We start from the raw sequence: 19,210 nt of genomic DNA on the forward strand, positions 1-19,210 counted from the left end.
ATCACTTAAAGGTGGAGCTGCACAAGGATCATTATAATTTGAAGTTTTCCACTGGAGGAATTGGAGGAGTGCATCAAGCATGATTGCTTTTATGACACTTGGATTTGAAGACTTTTGAGACGTTTGGAGCGCTTTTCTATTACTTTTTTATATAATTTATTTTTATATATCATTTTATATATATTTTCCTTTTCTGATGATGTAAGAGTTACTTAGATACTATATTGATAATGTTTGATACTTCACTTTTTAAAACTTTCAAGTAAGACCAATAACCATTTATTGTAAAAATATAAAGTCCAATACAGCAGGGAAACTAGAATTTTCAGCAGTGACAGCTACCAAGCTTCTTATGGCTGGTGTGCTTTGCTTTGCCATTATAGGTAAGACCTAGCAGCCAAAAGGTTACTGTGTTAAAGCAAGCTTGCTACTTTAAAGCCATGCAACCACTTCTACTCCCCTGGGAGTGGTGGTCTTCAAACAATTGCCCCTAGTGGTCCTCACGCTCTCTTGATCCTGTTGGAAGCCCAAGATTGTCAGGATTGTTATGTATAATAAATTATGTTGAGATGGTGAGCAGGAGAGGATGGAGGAACATAAGTGCCTTGATTTCTTCTTCAGTAACCAAACCTAGAAGCGATTTTCTGCAGAGCACCTCTGGCTTTGACACTGTCTGATGCCAACTAGTAGTAGCGAAATTAGGAGCATATGTGCCCTTGATCTCCTCAAAACCCTTGGCACACATGGATAAGTAAATGCAAACTGCACAGCTTGTATTAGGGCTCTAAGACATTCCATTCTAACACTGCACTGTCAACGGTGGTTAAGGTTAATGAGTCCCAGTTTTTTAAAATGTATAATGGAACCAGACAGGGTTGCCCACTCTCCACTTTATTTGTTATATCCTTGGAGCCTGTCCTTGAGAAGGTAAGGAAGTGTACGGATATAACCGGAATAAAGATTGAACAAGTAGAGCATAAAGTGGCAGCATATGCGGACGATATTTTTTATATAGTAAACCCTAGAATAATGTTACCTAACTTAATGAAATTGCTAAAACAATATGGGGAGATATCAAATCTGAAAATAAATCCGGCAAAGTCAGATTTTAAATATTAATATACCAAAAGCTGAGAGGCAAAATTTACAAAAAGAATTCCCATTTACGTGGAGGGAAAAAGAAATAGGCTATTTAGGAATAAAACTGACCCCTTCAATAAAAGCCCTTTATAAGGCAAACTATATTCCATTAGTAAACAAAATAAAAGAACTGGGGAGGATGTCAAAAGGCGGCGCTTCCTGTATAGGTCGTATAAACCTGGTAAAGATTGTGATCGTACCAAAAATCTTGTATAGGTTCCACATGCTACCAATATATATACCATCCTTTTTTGGGATAATACAGAAGATATGTAGGTTTATCTGGCCAAATAAAAAAACAAGAATTAGGCTCGAGACACTTTGTAGGGCAAAAGGTAATGGGGGTTTGGGGTTGCCAAACGTTAAGCGTTACTACCAAGCGGTGTTACTTTCATGAATAATAGATTGGTTATTTAATTCACAAAGGGAAGGTTGGGTGAATGTGGAAGAGACGTTGAGTAAGACACAGATAGGAAAGATGGTTTGGGTCCCACACAAGTTTCGCACATTAGATGGGAACACCAGCTCACTGACACAAAGTTTTTAGTGTTTTGGACAGATTGCATAAACAAAAAAGAATGAAAATATAATTCGGATATGATCCCCTTGGTGGGAATGGAGTATTTCCCACCTGGGAAGGATAATATCTCTGGGAAATGGATTAAAAATCCAAACACATGCTTAAAAGATATATTGAGTAAGGGGAATATGCACCCTTTTTTTTTTTTTTTTTTGATTTAAAAGAAAAAAAAAAAGATTTATTTTTTGCACTTTAGATGAATGGTGGTATGGTCAACTTGCTCACTTTGTTTCAACACTTCCACAACCATTGAGGATGTCGGAGGATCAGTACCCACTTGAGAAATTGCTGAATGTAACTATAGCCTCGAAACAGGGCACCTCTAAGATATATAAGATCCTTATGGATATAGAGGGTACTGAACTCCCCCCCCCCCCCCCCCCAGTTCTTGGATAAATGGGAGTGGGAGCTTGGATCAAAGTTCAACGAACAACACAGGAATAATTTATTTAAATTCGCACATGAGGTAACAAACATGAGCACGGTGGAAATGAACTGTAAATGCATGGCTTGATGGTATATCGCACTGCGTAAAGCACATAAACAACAAGCAGAGGTTTCACCTTTATGTTGGAGAGGTTGTGGGGGAAAGGGCATGATGGCACATATATGGTGGGCATGCCCGAAGATACAAGAATACTGGAAGGAAGTATTAAAATATGTTCAGTGAATACATGGGATTACTATACAGAGAGATTCGTGGAGTTGTTTTTTATAAATTTGAATCTTTGACAAAACTACGAAAGAACTTGGTACCTTACCATCTAGTTAGCGCAGCGAAGGGCCTGACTCCTAAATTTTGGCTTGCCCTTTACCTACCAAGTATGAATGACTGGGTTAATAGAGTAGATGACATTGATAGGTTGGAGGATGTTTGTTATATTGAAGAGGATAAAATGAAAAAATTTAGGAAAACCTGGAGTAAGTGGTTGGTCTTTTTAAAACAACTAAAATATATTTGGAATATAAGTAAATGTGTACTGGGGGGAGCTTTTAAGGATGGCCCACAGAGAAAAGGGGACAGAAGGAAGGGAACACAGATATAGACTGATAATGACAAAAAAGGTCAGAAACTAGGAAAGTGGTGTGGTTTTAGGGAATTTGAGGGGGGTGTGGGGAGGGATGAGGGGGGTAGGGGAAAATATGATATGAGGTAATTGGGATGCATGGGAAAAGCATGTTGTATGTGCTTTCTTCTTCCTGGATTTGTGTGTATTTGATGTTCCTTTTGTATTTAAAAAAAAACAAAAACCTAATAAAAGATAAAATTTAAAAAAAAAAGTCTGTAACCTGATTGGGTATAAAAATAGCATCTTAGAGAGTCTCAGTGTCTCAGAAGTAAAGATGGGTAGAGGTCCATTAACCACTTACCTACTGGGCACTTATACCCCCTTCATGCCCAGGCCAATTTTCAGCTTTCAGCACTGTCAGTTTGAATGACAATTGCGCTGTCATGCAACATTGTACCAATAAAACATTTTAATTTTTTTTCTCCTATACAAATAGAGCTTTCTTTTGGTGCTATTTAATCACCACTGGGTGTTTTTTATTTTTTGCACTATAAACAAAAAATGAGCACAAAATTTGAAGAATCAAGAGTTTTTTTATGCAAAATTTTATAATAGAAACAAACAGGTAATTTTTCTTCACTGATGTGCGTTGAAGAGGCTGCACTGATAGGCAGCACTGATGAGGTTGCACTGATTAGGCGGCACTGATGATGCTGTACTGATGTGCAGCAATGAATGGTCATTGATAGGCGACACTGACTGGCAGAGCTGACTGGTGGCACTGACTGGCAGCACTAACTAATGGCACTGCTGGAGGGCACTGATGGGTGGCACTGGTGGGTGGCACAGATAATCCGTGCCAATCTCCTCCTGTGACAGCTGCCGGTTATCAGCAGTACTTTCCTCATGCTGTGACAGATTGAGGAAAGTGCTGCCAATAACCGTCAACTGTATTTACTCTGTGATCTGCTGTGTAATTGCACACAGCTGATCACGTGGTAAAAGGCTGCTGTGATTGGCCTTTTACCTCATCACGTAAGCCTGTAACTAGCAGAAATTTGCCCGCACGGTTATTGCCGAAAATAAAGATTTGATTTCAAATATATTTTGTGTGGTGATTTAAAACTGTTTGCTATTGATTGCATGTTCAAAAGAAAAAAAAGCCTTTGGAATATAGAGAACAGATAAATATCAGAGGACTAGAAGCTCCTCCTGTGTATGTTTGTTTTCTTGCAGACCAGCTGAGAAAGAGCTGAGTTATATGGCAGCTGTATATCGATTAAGAAAAAGGTACTTTTAGATGGGGTCTTTTTTTAGTCAAAATAGTTACACTACCATCATCCATATACAGAAAGAGAAGGGTAAATTAAGCAGTGTGTGTTTAGTATCACTTATATCAAATATATCATAATCTACATACTACACAATATCAAAAGGTTGTGAGAATCTGGAATTTCTGTGCACAAGGGACAAGGCCGAAATGCAGTATTGGATGTCCGTGATCTTCAGGCCCTCAGGTGGCACTGCATTATTACAGGCATGATTCTGTACTGCACAGGCTCAGGAATACTTCAAAAATCACTGTCTATGAACACAGTTTGCTGTGCTATCTAAAAATTAAAGGTAAACTCTATCAAGCAAAGGAGAAGCCATATCTGAACACAATCCAGAAACGCTGCCATATTCTCTGGACCAAAGCTCGTTGAAACTGGTCTGTTGCAAATTGACAAGCTGTTCTGTGGCCAAAGAATTGACATTTGCCATTTTTTTTTTGGCAACCATAGGTTCTGTGTCCTCCAGTCTAAAATGGAGAGGGACCTTCTGGCTTATCAGCACTCAATTAAAAAGCCTGCATCTCTGATGGTATGGGGGTGCATTAATGCATATGGAATAAGCAGCTTGCACATTTGGAAAGGCACCATCAATCCTGAAAGATATATCCAGGTTTTAGAGCAGCATATGCACTCATCCAGACCATATCTTTTTAGGGAAAGCATTGCATATTTCAGCAAGACCATGCTAAACTGCATACTGCATTTATAACTGCACCATGGCTTTGCAGTAGAATAGTATGTGTTCTTAACTGGGCTGCCTGAAGTCCATACCTTTCACCAATTGCAAATATTTGGCACATCTTGAAATGGAAAAAATACGACAAAAAGACCCAGGACTGTTAGAATCCTATATCAGGCAAGAATGGGACAACATTCCTCTCCCAAACCTCTGTAAATGTCTGGTAGCAGAGCAGACCAGTTGCTAGAGTACTGTATTGCTAAAAGAAGAGGAGATGCTACACTGTGGTAAACATGGCCCTCCCCCATTTTTTTGAGATGTGTTGCTACTATCAATTTCAAAATTACCTTTTTTTTGTTCTTAAAATAGTATATTTTCCCACTTTAAACATTTGATATGTTTTCCATTTTCTGTTGTGAATAAAATATGGGTGTATGAGATTTGCAAATCATTGCATTCTGTTTTATGTAGATTTTACAAAGCGTCCTGACTTTTTTGGAATTGGGGTTGTACAAAATAATGGAAACTATAGGTTTGATAAACAGCCACACAAATATTGTTCAAATCAGAAATGCTCACTTTACAGTTAAAAGAACACAAAGTTTTTTGGGTTTTTTTTGCCTGTCAACCCAACCCCCTCCCCCCTTCTCTTCTTCCCACCAACCCTTTACCACTTATTTGGTCTATACCCATTTTAGTCATAGCTTGGGGGGGGAGGGGGACCCTATAGAAGTCTGTAGGGTTCTCCTGTGCAGGGCTTTGTTCTTCAGTTTTCTTCCCCTTAAGTGAATAGAAGGCTGACACTAAAAATGCTGATTCCTTGGCTGTTATGCTGTTGCTTTGGGTGAAATACTTTTCAGCATGACTTAACCTATAGGAAGATCAGCTAGGCAGTTATCCTTTTTAGAAGGTCAGTGATGACAGCCTGCATATTTCTCCTATGCCCACAGGTTTGCAAATCTATTGCTAGTGGATTATCTTCTAATAAAACCTCAACATATGTGGGCATTCTGAGAGTTGAACTAAAGCCACATTTTTGTTCTTTATTTTTAATTTTGGATTAAATAAGGGAGAGGTTTAACCCGGCAGGTTTTTTTGCCCTAAGGCTCTATGCACACTAGCATTTTTTTTAAGCTCCTAGAGGCTAAATAGTGTTATCCTATGTGTCCATGCACACTACTGTTAGGCTATTAGCGTTTTTTGAGCTTTAGCATCTACGAGCAGAAAAAATGGTTTTGTAAAGTTTTTTTTTTTTTTTTTTTTTTTGAGCGTTTTTCCAGCAGAAAAAAACGCTGAACATTCAAACACTTCTACCAGCTTGTTTCCAGCTCTCTTTTTTTTCCCTTCATGCACGGTAAAAACGCAAATAAAATACAAATGCTACTAAAACACTATTATAAGCAGGCACAAAAATTCTATTATCAGTGTTTTTCATCTAGTATCTTTTTCTAGCGTTTTTTTAACCTCTGAAAACCGCTAGTGTGCATGGAACCTTTGGTACATGTGGCTTTAAATATGACTGCATCAAATAAAATATTTGGTGGTTTGTAGAATTATCCATTACAATCAGAATGCAATGTGCTTGCCATGTAAGATTTCTTTTAAGGATCTACTCTATGGCAATCAATGTGGATGTGTATATAATTAGAATCTTTGGGGAAATTGGGTAGGTATGTGATTTTCTTTAGATCTTTTTTTTTTTTTTTTTTTTTTTTTTTAAACAAAGTCTGCACTGACAGAAATATGTTAGCCTTTGCTGACCTATTCCTTCTAAAAATGCTACTTGTGTGTCTGTCTTTGATTTCAGTACATTGGCTGCATAGATGTTCCATTAACTCAGAAAACATAGTAAAAAAAATCTGTGATATAAAACCAAAAAAATACTGCAGGTGCAAAAAAGTGTAGGCATCTAGAGGTACCCAAACGTATCTGTATCAGCCTCTCAAATCCTCTATTGTACTGTTGTTCATGTTCCAATAACTTTGTAACTTTTTTGTGATTTCCTAAGTAGCAGAATTTTCCTTATATTATCGTGTGTATAGAGGTTTTTGAATTATTTTTCTCACTTTGTAAATATCGAGTGTCTTCTCTATTTGTTCTTTAAATGTATTTTGGGAATCATAAATGGATGCATGATTTCCAAACACATCCTACACAGTCTAGACCAGACTTCTGTTCTTTGAGAACAGAGTAAATATTTCCTCATACCTCATCTTCCAAAGAACGGCAAATTGGCAGCATGAGACCGGGGCTCTACAATTGTGTAGTATACTTGACTTAGAGAAATAAAATGCATTTGTTTGGATAATGTGTGTAATATAAATATTTAAAACATTTTTATCCAACGCATAATTTTCTAATTTAAAAGAACAAAAAGTCTTAAACACCCTTCTCCAGATATTCTGGACCAAAATTACATTGCCTAACCAAAAACTTCTTTCAGAACACCCAATAGTGCTAAACTAAAGGTGAAAAAAAAATAGAATTTAGCTGTATGTGAATGAATGTTTAAAGTGGTTTAAACCCCCAAACAAAGTATTATCTTCGCTTACCATTCCTTAATTAAAGGATAGCTCCATTTTTGTGGGAAAAAAATAGCAAATAAAAAAATAGTATATACAATTACAACACAAGTTGTATTGTAATTTTAATGTGATTAAAATTAAATTTCCTTTTCAATCTGCAACGCTGTCATTTTCTGTAAAATGCAATTCAAGATGGCTGTCTGGAGGCCTTTTGTACACAGTGTACCATACACCCCTAGAAATGTAATTTCCTGCTTGTGTGATTGGCTCACTGATTTTTTTCCAGAAGTCTGCATGTCATGTCAGATTTCAGGTATCCCCTGCAAAAAAAAAATGGCCTTTTTGGTGAGATACTCCCAAAGGGAAATCACATCTAAAGAGATGCATACCCTGCAATTGACCCCATTGGAGCCCTGCAGGCGCAGCTGATTGATAATTATGAAACCAGTTTCATACAGATTCACTCTGCACATGGACACAAACAGCTACTTCTCCTGCATAACAAAAGGTAGGCTTCCGCAACAGTTTTTTTTTATAATCCCTGCAATGTACATTGATGACCTAGAAAGGATTTTTTTTTTTCTCAACAAAAAGGGATTTACTCTTTAAGGGTAGGTTCAAACTAGTGCTGCTGCATAATCCTGCATTTTTCAGTGCTTTTTTTGTGTTTTTCATTCTTCATGGATTTTTTTTTTCTATGTAGGACACCAATAATGGGGCACCTTTCCTACCACTGACACCAATGATGGGGCACAATTCCTCCCAATGACACAAAGAATGGAACACTATTCCTCTCAGTGATAGCAATGATGGGGCACAATTACTCCCAATGACACAATCGTTGAGCCACTATTCCTCCCCCAATACAAAAGATGGGGCCTTGTGCAAGTGGGAGTAGAATATTTATTGATGTCAGTGGAAGTAAACGAGTCCAGCCCCCTAAAGTTTGAAGGACTGTAATCTAGCCCATTGTTTAGAAAGTTAGGAGAACCCTGGTTTAGATGCATAAAGTTTGGAAGCATCAGTATGCATCAATTGACAATAAAACTGCTTAAAGTTTCAATTTAACATCTGAAAACTAGACACATACAATTGCGTATTCCTAGTTCACTTTTACAAGATTAATCAACATAGCAAGGGACATTTTTTATATGGACTTGTTCAAAGGAGTTAAGCCATTTATATTTTTTGTTTCAGGTGCTGGCATGGTTTGAGGAAGGAGAAGAAACTACAACTGCCTTTGTGGAGCCTATAGTTATTATTATGATTCTAATTGTAAATGCATTTGTAGGAGTATGGCAGGTACGTTATTATTCTTGTATACTTTTACTCCTGCTCTTCTATTCCTCTTTCATTTTTGTAGCTACCAGTTGTGCAAGGTTATAATTAAAAGCGCGTTATGTGAAATCATTAATAAATAAAGGAATCTTCTTACCCTGCTGCATATATCACTGTGCCCTAGGATTAAAGTGGTTCCAAACCTTTACATATACCCAGTGAAGTGACTAACCTCAGATGATAGATGTATATTGACTCTCCTCTAGTTCCCTGTTTTCTGAAACCTACCAATTTTACAGGTGAAACTTGAAAAATTAGAATATCGTGCAAAAGTTCATTTATTTCAATAATGCAACTTAAAAGGTGAAACTAATATATGAAATAGACTCATTACATGCAAATCAAGATAGTTCAAGCCGTGATTTGTCATAATTGTGATGATTATGGCTTACAGCTCATGAAAACCCAAATCCACAATCTCAGAAAATTAGAATATTGTGAAAAGGTGCAATATGCTAGGCTCAAAGTGTCCCACTCTAATCAGCTAATTAAGCCATAACACCTGCAAAGGGTTCCTGAGCCTTTAACCTCCCTGGCGGTATGATCATGTCAGGAATTTTGTGCTGAAAGCGGTACCATTTTTTTGCATGGAAATATGTAGTTTTTAATTGTAGGCTGTAATTTTTAGGAATAACTCACTGAAATCTATCCGAAAAAGAGTCTATTAAACATTCCGGATATGATAAAACTTGAAACACGAAATCATAAATTATAATTTAATAAATAATCATAAAAAATAATATAATAATAAATTTAATTCAATAATATAATCAAACCAAAAACACTGAAATTTGAAATACAGAGGCAAATTCGCACATCGCTGAGCAAAGTCGCAAAATCGTTTTCAGTGTCTGATGACGAATTTCCCCACAAATCATCACTCAATTCTGCAAGTGGTTCTGATTTACTATCGCTGTTCTAAAACCGCTTTTGACGTAAAGGGACGCTTTTTGGCCGCCATGGACTTTTCTAAGTTTCCAGGCAGAAAGAACAGTCAAAATGCAGGCAGGGCACAGGACAAAGCAGTGGGGACAAAATGTATGTGAAATGCAGTGAAAAAGCAATGACAGCAAAAATGTCATTTTTTAAAAATTTCAAATTTCCCGCCGGTTCCGCCGCCCGAACGTTCCGACGTCACGGGGACCGGAACACGGAAGCCAGATGCCGGCATCCGCCGGAGGAGATGGACGGGGACGCTGCAGGGGACCCATCGTGGGAGTGAAGGACAAGGTAAGTGCTGCAGGGACCCCCAGAGAACGCTGCATGGTAAGCCCGAGTGTAGCTCGGGGTTACCGTTCTTGGTATAGAAATTCTACCCCGAGCTACACTCGGGAAAACCGCCAAGGAGGTTAAATGGTCTCAGTCTGGGTCAGTAGGAATCACAATCATGGGAAAGACTGCTGACCTGACAGTTGTGCAGAAAACCATCATTGACAACCTAGGAGGGAAAGCCTCAAAAGGTAATTGCAAAAGAAGTTGGATGTTCCCAAAGTGCTGTATCAAAGCACGTTAACAGAAAGTTATGTGGAAGGGAAAAGTGTGGAAGGGAAAAGTGTGGAAGAAAAAGATGCACAAGCAGCGGGGATGACCGCAGCCTGGAGAGGATTGTCAGGAAAAGGCCATTCAAAAGTGTTGGGGACTTTCACAAGGAGTGGACTGAGGCTGGAGTCAGTGCATCAAGATCCACCACACACAGACGGATCCTGGACATGGGCTTCAAATGTTGTATTCCTCTTGTCAAGCCGCTCCTGAACAACAATGTCAGAAGCATCTTACCTGGGCTAAAGAAAGAGAGACCTGGTCTGTTGCTCAGTGGTCCAAAGTCCTTTTCTGATGAGAGCAACGTTTGCATCTCATTTGGAAACCAAGGATCCAGAGTATGGAGGAAGAATGGAGAGGCACACACTGCAAGATGCTTGAAGTCCAGTGTGAAGTTTCCACAGTCTGTGTTGATTTGGGGAGCCATGTCATCTGCTGATGTTGGTCCACTGTGCTTCATTAAGTCCAGGGTCAACACAGCCGTCTACCAGGAGATTTTGGAGCACTTCATGCTTCCTTCCGCAGACAAGCTTTATGGGGATGCTGACTTCATTTTCCAGCAGGACTTGGCACCTACCCACACTGCCAAAAGCACCAAAACCTGGTTCAATGACCGTGGTATTACTGTGCTTGATTGGCCAGCAAACTCGCCTGACCTGAACCCCATAGAGAATCTATGGGGCATTGCCAAGAGAAAGATGAGACATGAGACCGAACAATGCAGATGAGCTGAAGGCCGCTATTGAAACATCCTGGTCTTCCATAACACCTCAGCAGTGCCACAGGCTAATAGCTTCCATGCCACGCCGCACTGAGGCAGTAATTGCTGCAAAAGGGGCCCAAACCAAGTACTGAGTGTATATGCATGCTTATACTTTTCAGAGGATTTGGGGTTTTCATGAGCTGTAAGCCATAATCATCACAATTCTTACAAATCACGGCTTGAACTATCTTGCTTTGCATGTAATGAGTCTATCTCATATATTAGTTTCACCTTTTTAAGTTGCATTACTGAAATAAATGAACTTTTGCACGATATTCTAATTTTTCGAGTTTCACCTGTATATCATGAACAATATATTCATTCAGTGCCATGTAAAGTGCTATGAATGCAATCAAACATCTTTGATCCATATAATCATATGCAAAAAAAACAATCCTAAAGGTGCCCTATTTAGATTATAAACAATAAATAAAATGTAGTGCAAAATCCACACACTTTGCAATTTAACTGTAATCATAAAAAGTGTCCAGTGCATGGAATTGCTTTTTATCCAAATCTGTTAACAGGTCAGTCTCATATTATATTCTCCAGCAGATCGTTAAAAAGTGGTGTGCTTGTATATGGTATACACCAGCACACCACAGTGTGATCTCAAGTCTGCTCTGTGAATCATCTACCCAGCTGCTCAAACGACTCACCAGAGGACCTGAGCCTATAAATGGGTCCTTTGCACCTTCTTATAAACCGCCAAGCCAGCCTACTTTCATGCGTTCCATACACATGAAGAGGAAGCAAGACAAAATAGACATCACATAAAACTGTTTATTAAAATTGTTCATTTAAAACTTTAATCCACAGTACTTAGATTTGTAGGGGCCAGTTCCAACACAAAGAAACAACAGCTTAGGCTTTTAATACAATGCTGGCTCCACCAGTGCTTCCTGTTGGATGTGAACGGGTGCTCTGTGCAAGATGACGTCTTGTGCCTATGTCTATATTGTTCACGATATAAAATTGGTAGGTTTTAGAAAAAGGCAAGATAAAGGAGAGTCACAATAAATGGATAGATTGATTTTGAATATCAGGAGGTATTCTAATACAGCAGCTGATTTTTGACCTTTTAGAACCTTTGGCACAGACATAACATTTGAGAGAGAGAGATATACAATATCTCACTGAAGTGAGTACACCCTTCACATTTTTGTAAATATTGTATCTTTTCATGTGACAACATGAAAATGACACTTTGCTACAATGTAAAGTAGTGAGTGTACAGCTTGTATAACAGTGCAAATTTGCTGTCCCCTCACAATAACTCAACGCACAGCCATTAATGTCTATACCGCTGGCAACAAAAGCGAGTACACCCCTACGTCACAATGTCCAAATTGCGCCCAAAGTGTCAATATTTTGTGTGGCCACCATTATTTTCTAGCACTGCCTTAACCCTCTTGGGCATGAAGTTTACCAGAGCTTCACAGGTTGCCACTGGAGTCCTCTTCCACTCCTCCATGATGACATCACGGAGCTGGTGGATGTTAGAGACCTTGTGCTCCTCCACCTTCCGTTTTGAGGATGCCCCACAGATGCGCAATAGGGTTTAGGTCTGGAGACATGCTTGGCCAGTCCATCACCTCGGCTTCTTTAGCAAGGCAGTGGTCATCTTGGAGGTGTTTGGGGTCGTTATCATGTTGGAATACTGCCCTGCGGCCCAATCTCCGAAGGGAGGGGATCATGCTCTGCTTCAGTATGTCACAGTACATGTTGGCATTCATGGTTCCCTCAATGAACTGTAGCTCCCCATTGCCGGCACCACTCATGCAGGCCCAGACCATGACACTCCCACCATCATGCTTGACTATAGGCAAGACACACTTGTCTTTGTACTCCTCACCTGGTTGCTGCCACACACGCTTGACACCATCTGAACCAAACAGGTTTATCTTGGTCTCATCAGACCACAGGATATGGTTCCTGTAATCCATGTCCTTAGTCTGCTTGTCTTCAGCAAACTGGTTGCGGGCTTCCTTTTGCATCATCTTTAGAAGAGGCTTCTTCCTGGGACGGCAGCCACGCAGACCAATTTCATGCAGTGTGCGGCGTATGGTCTGAGAACTGGCAGGCAGACACCCCCACCCCTTCAGCCTCTGCAGCAATGCTGGCAGCACTCATACGTCTATTTCCCAAAGACAACCTCTGGATACGACGCTGCGCATGTGCACTCAACTTTTTTGGTTGACCATGGCGAGGTCTGTTCTGAGTGGAACCTGTCCGGTTAAACTTCTTTATGGTCTTGGCCACTGTGCTGCAGCTCAGTTTCATGGTCTTGGCAATCTTCTTATAGCCTAGCCCTAGGCCATCTTTATGTAGAGCAACAATTCTTTTTTTCAGATCCTCAGAGTTCTTTGCCATGAGGTGCCATGTTGAACTTCCAGTGACCAGTATGAAAGAGCGAGAGCGATAACACCAAATTTAACACACTTGCTCCTCATTCACACCTGAGACCTTGTAACACCAGCGAGCCACATGACACTGGGGAGGGAAAATGGCTAATTGGGCCCAATTTGGACATTTTCACTTAGGGGTGTACTCACTTTTGTTGCCAGCGGTTTAGACATTAATGGCTGTGTGTTGAGTTATTTTGAGGGGACAGCAAATTTACACTGTTATACAAGCTGTACACTCACTACTTTACATTGTAGCAAAGTGTCATTTATTCAGTGTTGTCACATGAAAAGATGTAATAAAATATTTACAAAAATGTGAGGGGTGTACTCGCGTGTGTATGTATGTGTGTGTGTATCAATATATAAATAATTTGGTGTGACCACCCTTTGCCTTCAAAACGGCTTCAATTCTTCTAGACACATTTGCACACAGTTTTTGAAAGAGCTCGGCACGTAGTTTGTTCCAAACATCTTGGCGAACGAACCACAGAGCTTCAGTGGATGTAGGCTTCCTCAAATCACTTCCAGGACTCCTTGTTCTTTGCACTGGAGATGGTTCTTAATGACATTGAGTATATTTGGGGTCGTTGTCCTGCTGCAGAATACATTTAGGGCAAATCACACTCCTCTCTGATGGTATGGCATGATGGATCAACATCTGCCTGTATTTCTCAGCATTGAGGAGAGCAATGATCCTGACCAAATTCCCTATTCAATTTGCAGAAATGCAGCCCCAATCTTGCAAGACGCCTCTGCTAAGCTTCACTGTTGCATACAGACACTCATCATTGTACCATTCTCCAGTCCTTCTGCAGTCTCCTGCTGCAGCCAAATTTTGACTCATCAGTTCCTATGTTTTCATGCATAGTTGAGTCGCTTAGCCTTGTTTCCACATTGGAAGTATGGGCTTTTTGGCTGAAATTCATTCATGAAGACCACTTCTGGCCAGATTTCTTTGGACAGTAGATGGGGGTACCTGAGTCCCACTGCTTTCTGCCAGTTCTGTGCTGATGGCACTGCTGAACATCTTCTGATGTCGAAGAGAAGTAAGCATGTGTCTTTCTATTACACCAAGTTTCCTTGGCTGACCACTGCATCTACATTACTCAGCATTGCCAGTTTCTTTGTGCTTCTTCTAAAGAGCTTGAACATCACATCTTGAGACCCCATTCTGTGTTGAAATTTTTGCTTGGGAGAGACCTTACTGATGCAGTATAACTACCTTGTGTCTTGTTGCTGTGCTCAGTCTTGCCATGATGTATGACTTGTCACAAGAAACTGTCTTCCACAACATCACCTTAGTCGAAGAGTTTGACTCTTGCTCACCCAGTTTTAAGCCTCCTACACCACTGTTTCTGTTTTCATTAATGACTGTGTTTCAGACTACATATGAAATTGATGATCATTAGCACCTGCTTTGTATAATTCATACACCTGACACTGATCCTACAAAAGCCCTGACTTTGTGCAAGTGTATAAGCACTTGCCAACCGTGCTATAGTCAAATGACGGCTACAGTGCGATTGTCCAGTTCTGGGATTGCATCATATGACGTCCTCCCAGAACATGCCCTCCCGCGCACCGCCGGGGGGAAGTACCCGGCAATCTCCGTGATTGCTGTGTCCTACGGACACAGCTGATCGGAGTGATGTGGTAAAAGGCCAATCACGGTGGCCTTTTACCATGTGATCAGCTGTATCCAATGACACAGTAGATCAGCGGTAAATGCAGTTGCCGGTTATCAATTGCACTTTCCTCACGCTGTCACAGTATGAGGAAAGTACTGCCGATAACCGGTAATTGTCAGAGGATAGATCGGCACCTATCATCAGGGCACTGATCATCAGTGCCACCCACCTGTGCCCAGCAGTGCCATCCACCTGTGCCCAGCACTGCCTAGTAGTGCCACCCACTTGTGCCCATCATTGTTGCATATCAGTTCTGCCTATCTATGCCGCCTCATCAGTGCCACCTATCGGTGCCCATCAGTGCTGCCTATCAGTGCAGCCTCATCAACGCACATCAGTGAAGGAGAAAAATTACCTGTTTTGAAAAAATAAAGTTGTTTCTATTATAAAATTTTGCAAATTTTTTTTTGCTCTGTTTTCTGTTTATAGCGCAAAAAATAAAACACCCAGAGGCAATTAAATACCACCAAAAGAAACCTCTATTTGTGTAAAAAAATTATAAAATGGGTCCAATATTGCATGACTGCACAATTGTCAAAGTGTGACAGCGCTGAAAGCTGAAAATTGGCCTGGGCATGAAGGGGGTAAAAGTGCACAGTAGGCAAGTGGTTAAAGTGCGCAAGTGTATTTGATGCTGGTTTGAAGCCAATGGGTAGTCACACCAAATAGTGAGTTAGATTTTTCTTCCATATGCTCACTTTACTTTTTGTAAATTGATAAAAATAGTTACAATATATATTTTTTAAAGCACTTCTTCACACCTGCCTAAAACTTTTGCACGGTACTGTATATCATAAGGAAATATGCACAGCTAAGGCTGTCAATCACTTGTTGCGTGCTGGAGGGGGGTGGGGTCATCACATAGGATTGCTTGGTGTCTGCATAACCTGTCAGATGTGATTCATGTAGATAGCAGAGGAATGAGAAAGGAGACAGAAATCACACTTGGCTCTCTTGGTTGAGGCAAGTACACTCTATGGGGGAATATGCTTTCATTTTTCATTTCAGAGGTTTACAGCCACATTAAAGAAGAACTCCTTTAATGTTTTAAGGTGTTTATTTTATCCCTCAGGGGATCTTCGTTCTTGGCGGCTTTTGCAGAGTAAAAGCCTCTGTATGTTAACCATTTGCCCTCCAGAAGATGTACCCTCTTTCCTGACCAGGCCACTTTTTTTCTATACAGTGCTGTTACTTTAACTGACAATTGCGCAGTCATGCAATGCTGTACATATACAAAATGTATGCCCCCCCAAGTAGAGCTTTCTTTCGGTAGTATTTGATCACCTCTGTGTTTTATTTTTTAAACAAAAAAATTACCTCTCATTTATAGTAATTGGGGGAAAAAATTCCAACTAAATGCCATCTAGTGGTGCAACTTCTAATCTCTTCATAATAAAATATATCCATATAGGATAAGCAGAACTGTCAGGAGGTAATTTTATATGAATATACTAGACATAACATACACCTAAGGCTAACGGAAAAGGGGATATAGAGGACAACAAATCCTATATAGAGCAATAAGAAATAAGTATAAAAATGGGAACGCCCATGTGTGCCGGCAATAAATACAACTTGTTCATGTCACCTAGCTACCCCTGATGAAGTAATGTGGTTCATGTGGGGAGGAGCCAGGTGACATCAGAAAACCACTAGACACTGCATAATGTATATCACAGCTCCACAGTTTTGTCACACTGCGTTTTTTTTTTACTACTGTAACGTGTGTGCATTTTTAATAAACTTTCTGAGGTTTTAAGAAATGTGCTGCACTATGGTTGCTTTATATGGTTGTGAGTTCTACCCGCAGAGCCCGCTATACCATTAAAGGTTTACTTGGAGGATACAGTGACTATATATGAAAGGCGGATTATCCACAGAGGAGAGGCCACTATTTTACCCCCACTAGGAGGGGAGATGCCTGTTTGACCTGTTTTCTATATGGGCCCATACATGAAGGTGAGGGTACACCTATTTCATATGGTCACTGTGGTGATGCACATCATTTAAAGATTTACAACACCAGGATTGTGGGCTTACTCTCCAGTAGGAATACAATCTTCCCACCTACATTGTTGAAGTTTTGCCTTCTTTTTACTTTTGGACTTATATTGAGTTTTTTACGTTTCTTGGATTTATATGTATGTTATGTTTGGTGTTTTTGAGCAGCGCAGTACTACACATTGGTCTAGTATTCTGCTACATGTCTTTGCTAAAAAAAAAAAAAAATCCAAATATGTGTACATTGGTTAATGTGAAAGTTACAGCGTCTACAAATGGCGGGGTATATATATGTGTGTGTGTATATATATATATATATATATATATATATATATATATATACTAGAATTTTTATTTTTTTACACTAGTAATGGTGTCGATCTGCGACTTATAGCGGGACTGCGGCGGGCATTCTGACACTAGGTGGAAACTGATTAACTGCCACTGATATCCCCAGTGACACTAATACAGTGTTCAGTGCTAATAAAAAGCACTGACACTGCACTAATGACACTGGGCAGGAAGGGGTTAACATCTGGGGCAATCAAAGGGTTAACAATGTGCTGTGTGTGTTTTTACTAGGGAAACTTGCTGCTGTGTATTTCTCTGCTGTGCAGAGAAATGCACAGCAGCATGTCCTTGCTGACAGGAGAGAGACCTGTGTTTACGCAGAGGTCTCTCCCCTGTCAGCTTTCCCCAATGATTGCCGAGTGATTGGCATTCCTAGCTGCTAATAGTGGCACGCGCGCCCCCTACCCAGCGATGCAAATCATGTATATATATTTGATTTTACGCAGCCCTGCCACTCTGTAGCAGTACTTCTACTATTGGGCAGCAGGCAAGTAGTTAATGCTGGCTATAGCTGTACTCCAGTCTAAAGCTCAATTTATGGGTGCTTCTGGGGTAGGGGAAGAGAGGAACAGCCAGCACTGAGCACCGCCCCCTCTCTAAGCTGATTGATCTCTTTAGTATTATGATTGAACAATCAGCACTGACCTGACAGCGCTACCTGTTTATTCATAATAGTAAAAGATCGTTCAGTGCTGTGTGGGCTCCATAATCTATCATACACTGCCCTGATATATGGATTGCACAGCCTGTAGTGCTGAGTCATGTTTTGTTATTATGAATGAACAATCAGAGCTGTTGGGACTGGTACTGTGTATAACACAACCCCACAGTGCTGATCTTTCATTCATGAAAGCTGCAGGGCTGTGTGATCAGTTGAGACTGTGTATGTTTACAAACAGCCATAGTTAAATTATACAGCATCAGAGCTGTGTGAGTTTTTTTTTTTTTTTTTTTCTAGCAGCGTTGTCAATTAGCCAGGGTCTGGAAGCTTTGCCCAGATAGGCAGCAAAGGACAAAGAACTAGTCACCAGCATTGCCTGTGGTCTCCCTGCAGCTGATCATTTTCTCCTACCCTCACATACCAGGGATCAAACTACTGTTTTGGTTTTTTTTTTAACCATAATACAAGACAAATGGTATATTTTTCAGGTAACTGAATTTCTAGCCCTAGAATATATACTATATTGCCAAAAGTATTGGAACGCCTGCCTTTTACACGCACTTGAACTTTAACGGCATCCCATTCTTATTCCGTAAGGTTCAATATTGAGTTGGCCCACCCTTTGTAGCTATAACAGCTTCAACTCTTCTGGGAAGGCTGTCCACAAACTTTAAGTGTGTCTGTGGGAATGTTTAGCCATTCTTCCAGAAGCGCATTTGTGAGGTCAGGTACTGATGACTGACAAGAAGGCCTGGCACGTAGTCTCCACTCTAATTCCCAAAGGTGTTCTGTTGGGTTGAGGTCAAGACTGTGCAGGCCAGTCAAGTTCCTTCACCCCGAACTCACTCGTCCATGTCTTTATGGACCTTGCTTTGTGAACTGGTGCACAGTCATGTTGGAGCAGGAAGGGGCCAACCCTCAAACTGTTCCTAAAAAGTTGAGAGTATGAAATTGTCTTAAGCTTAACCTTAAGAGTTCCCTTCACTGAAACTAAGGGGCCAAACCCAACCCCTGAAAAACAAGCCCACACCATAATCCCCCTCCACCAAACTTTACACTTGGCACAATGCAATCAAACAAGTACTGTTCTCCTGGAAGCCGCCAAACCCAGACGCATCCATCGTATTGCCAGACAGAGAAGTGTGATTCGGCACTCCAGAGAACACGTCTCCACTGCTCTAGAGTCCAGTGGT

At 40.3% G+C, this 19,210-nt stretch overlaps 1 protein-coding gene across 3 annotated transcripts in view; it reads left to right on the forward strand.

Annotated features, from left to right (window-relative positions):
- LOC149461289 (sarcoplasmic/endoplasmic reticulum calcium ATPase 3) overlaps positions 1 to 19,210 on the forward strand; it is a 232,616-nt gene that overhangs the window by 22,719 nt on the left and 190,687 nt on the right. For all 3 annotated transcript variants that reach the window (XM_089678488.1, XM_089678489.1, XM_089678490.1), the window contains one exon: positions 8,466 to 8,570. In XM_089678488.1, the coding sequence (XP_089534614.1) occupies positions 8,532 to 8,570 (39 nt within the window). In that variant the 5' untranslated portion in view covers positions 8,466 to 8,531. Of the gene's footprint in view, positions 1 to 8,465; positions 8,571 to 19,210 lie in introns of those variants that run through there.

Source organism: Staurois parvus, unplaced genomic scaffold, assembly GCF_062004578.1.
Source record: "Staurois parvus isolate SC_StPar_1 unplaced genomic scaffold, SC_StPar_1.0 ptg000206l, whole genome shotgun sequence".
NCBI classification, from domain to species: Eukaryota; Metazoa; Chordata; class Amphibia; order Anura; family Ranidae; genus Staurois; species Staurois parvus.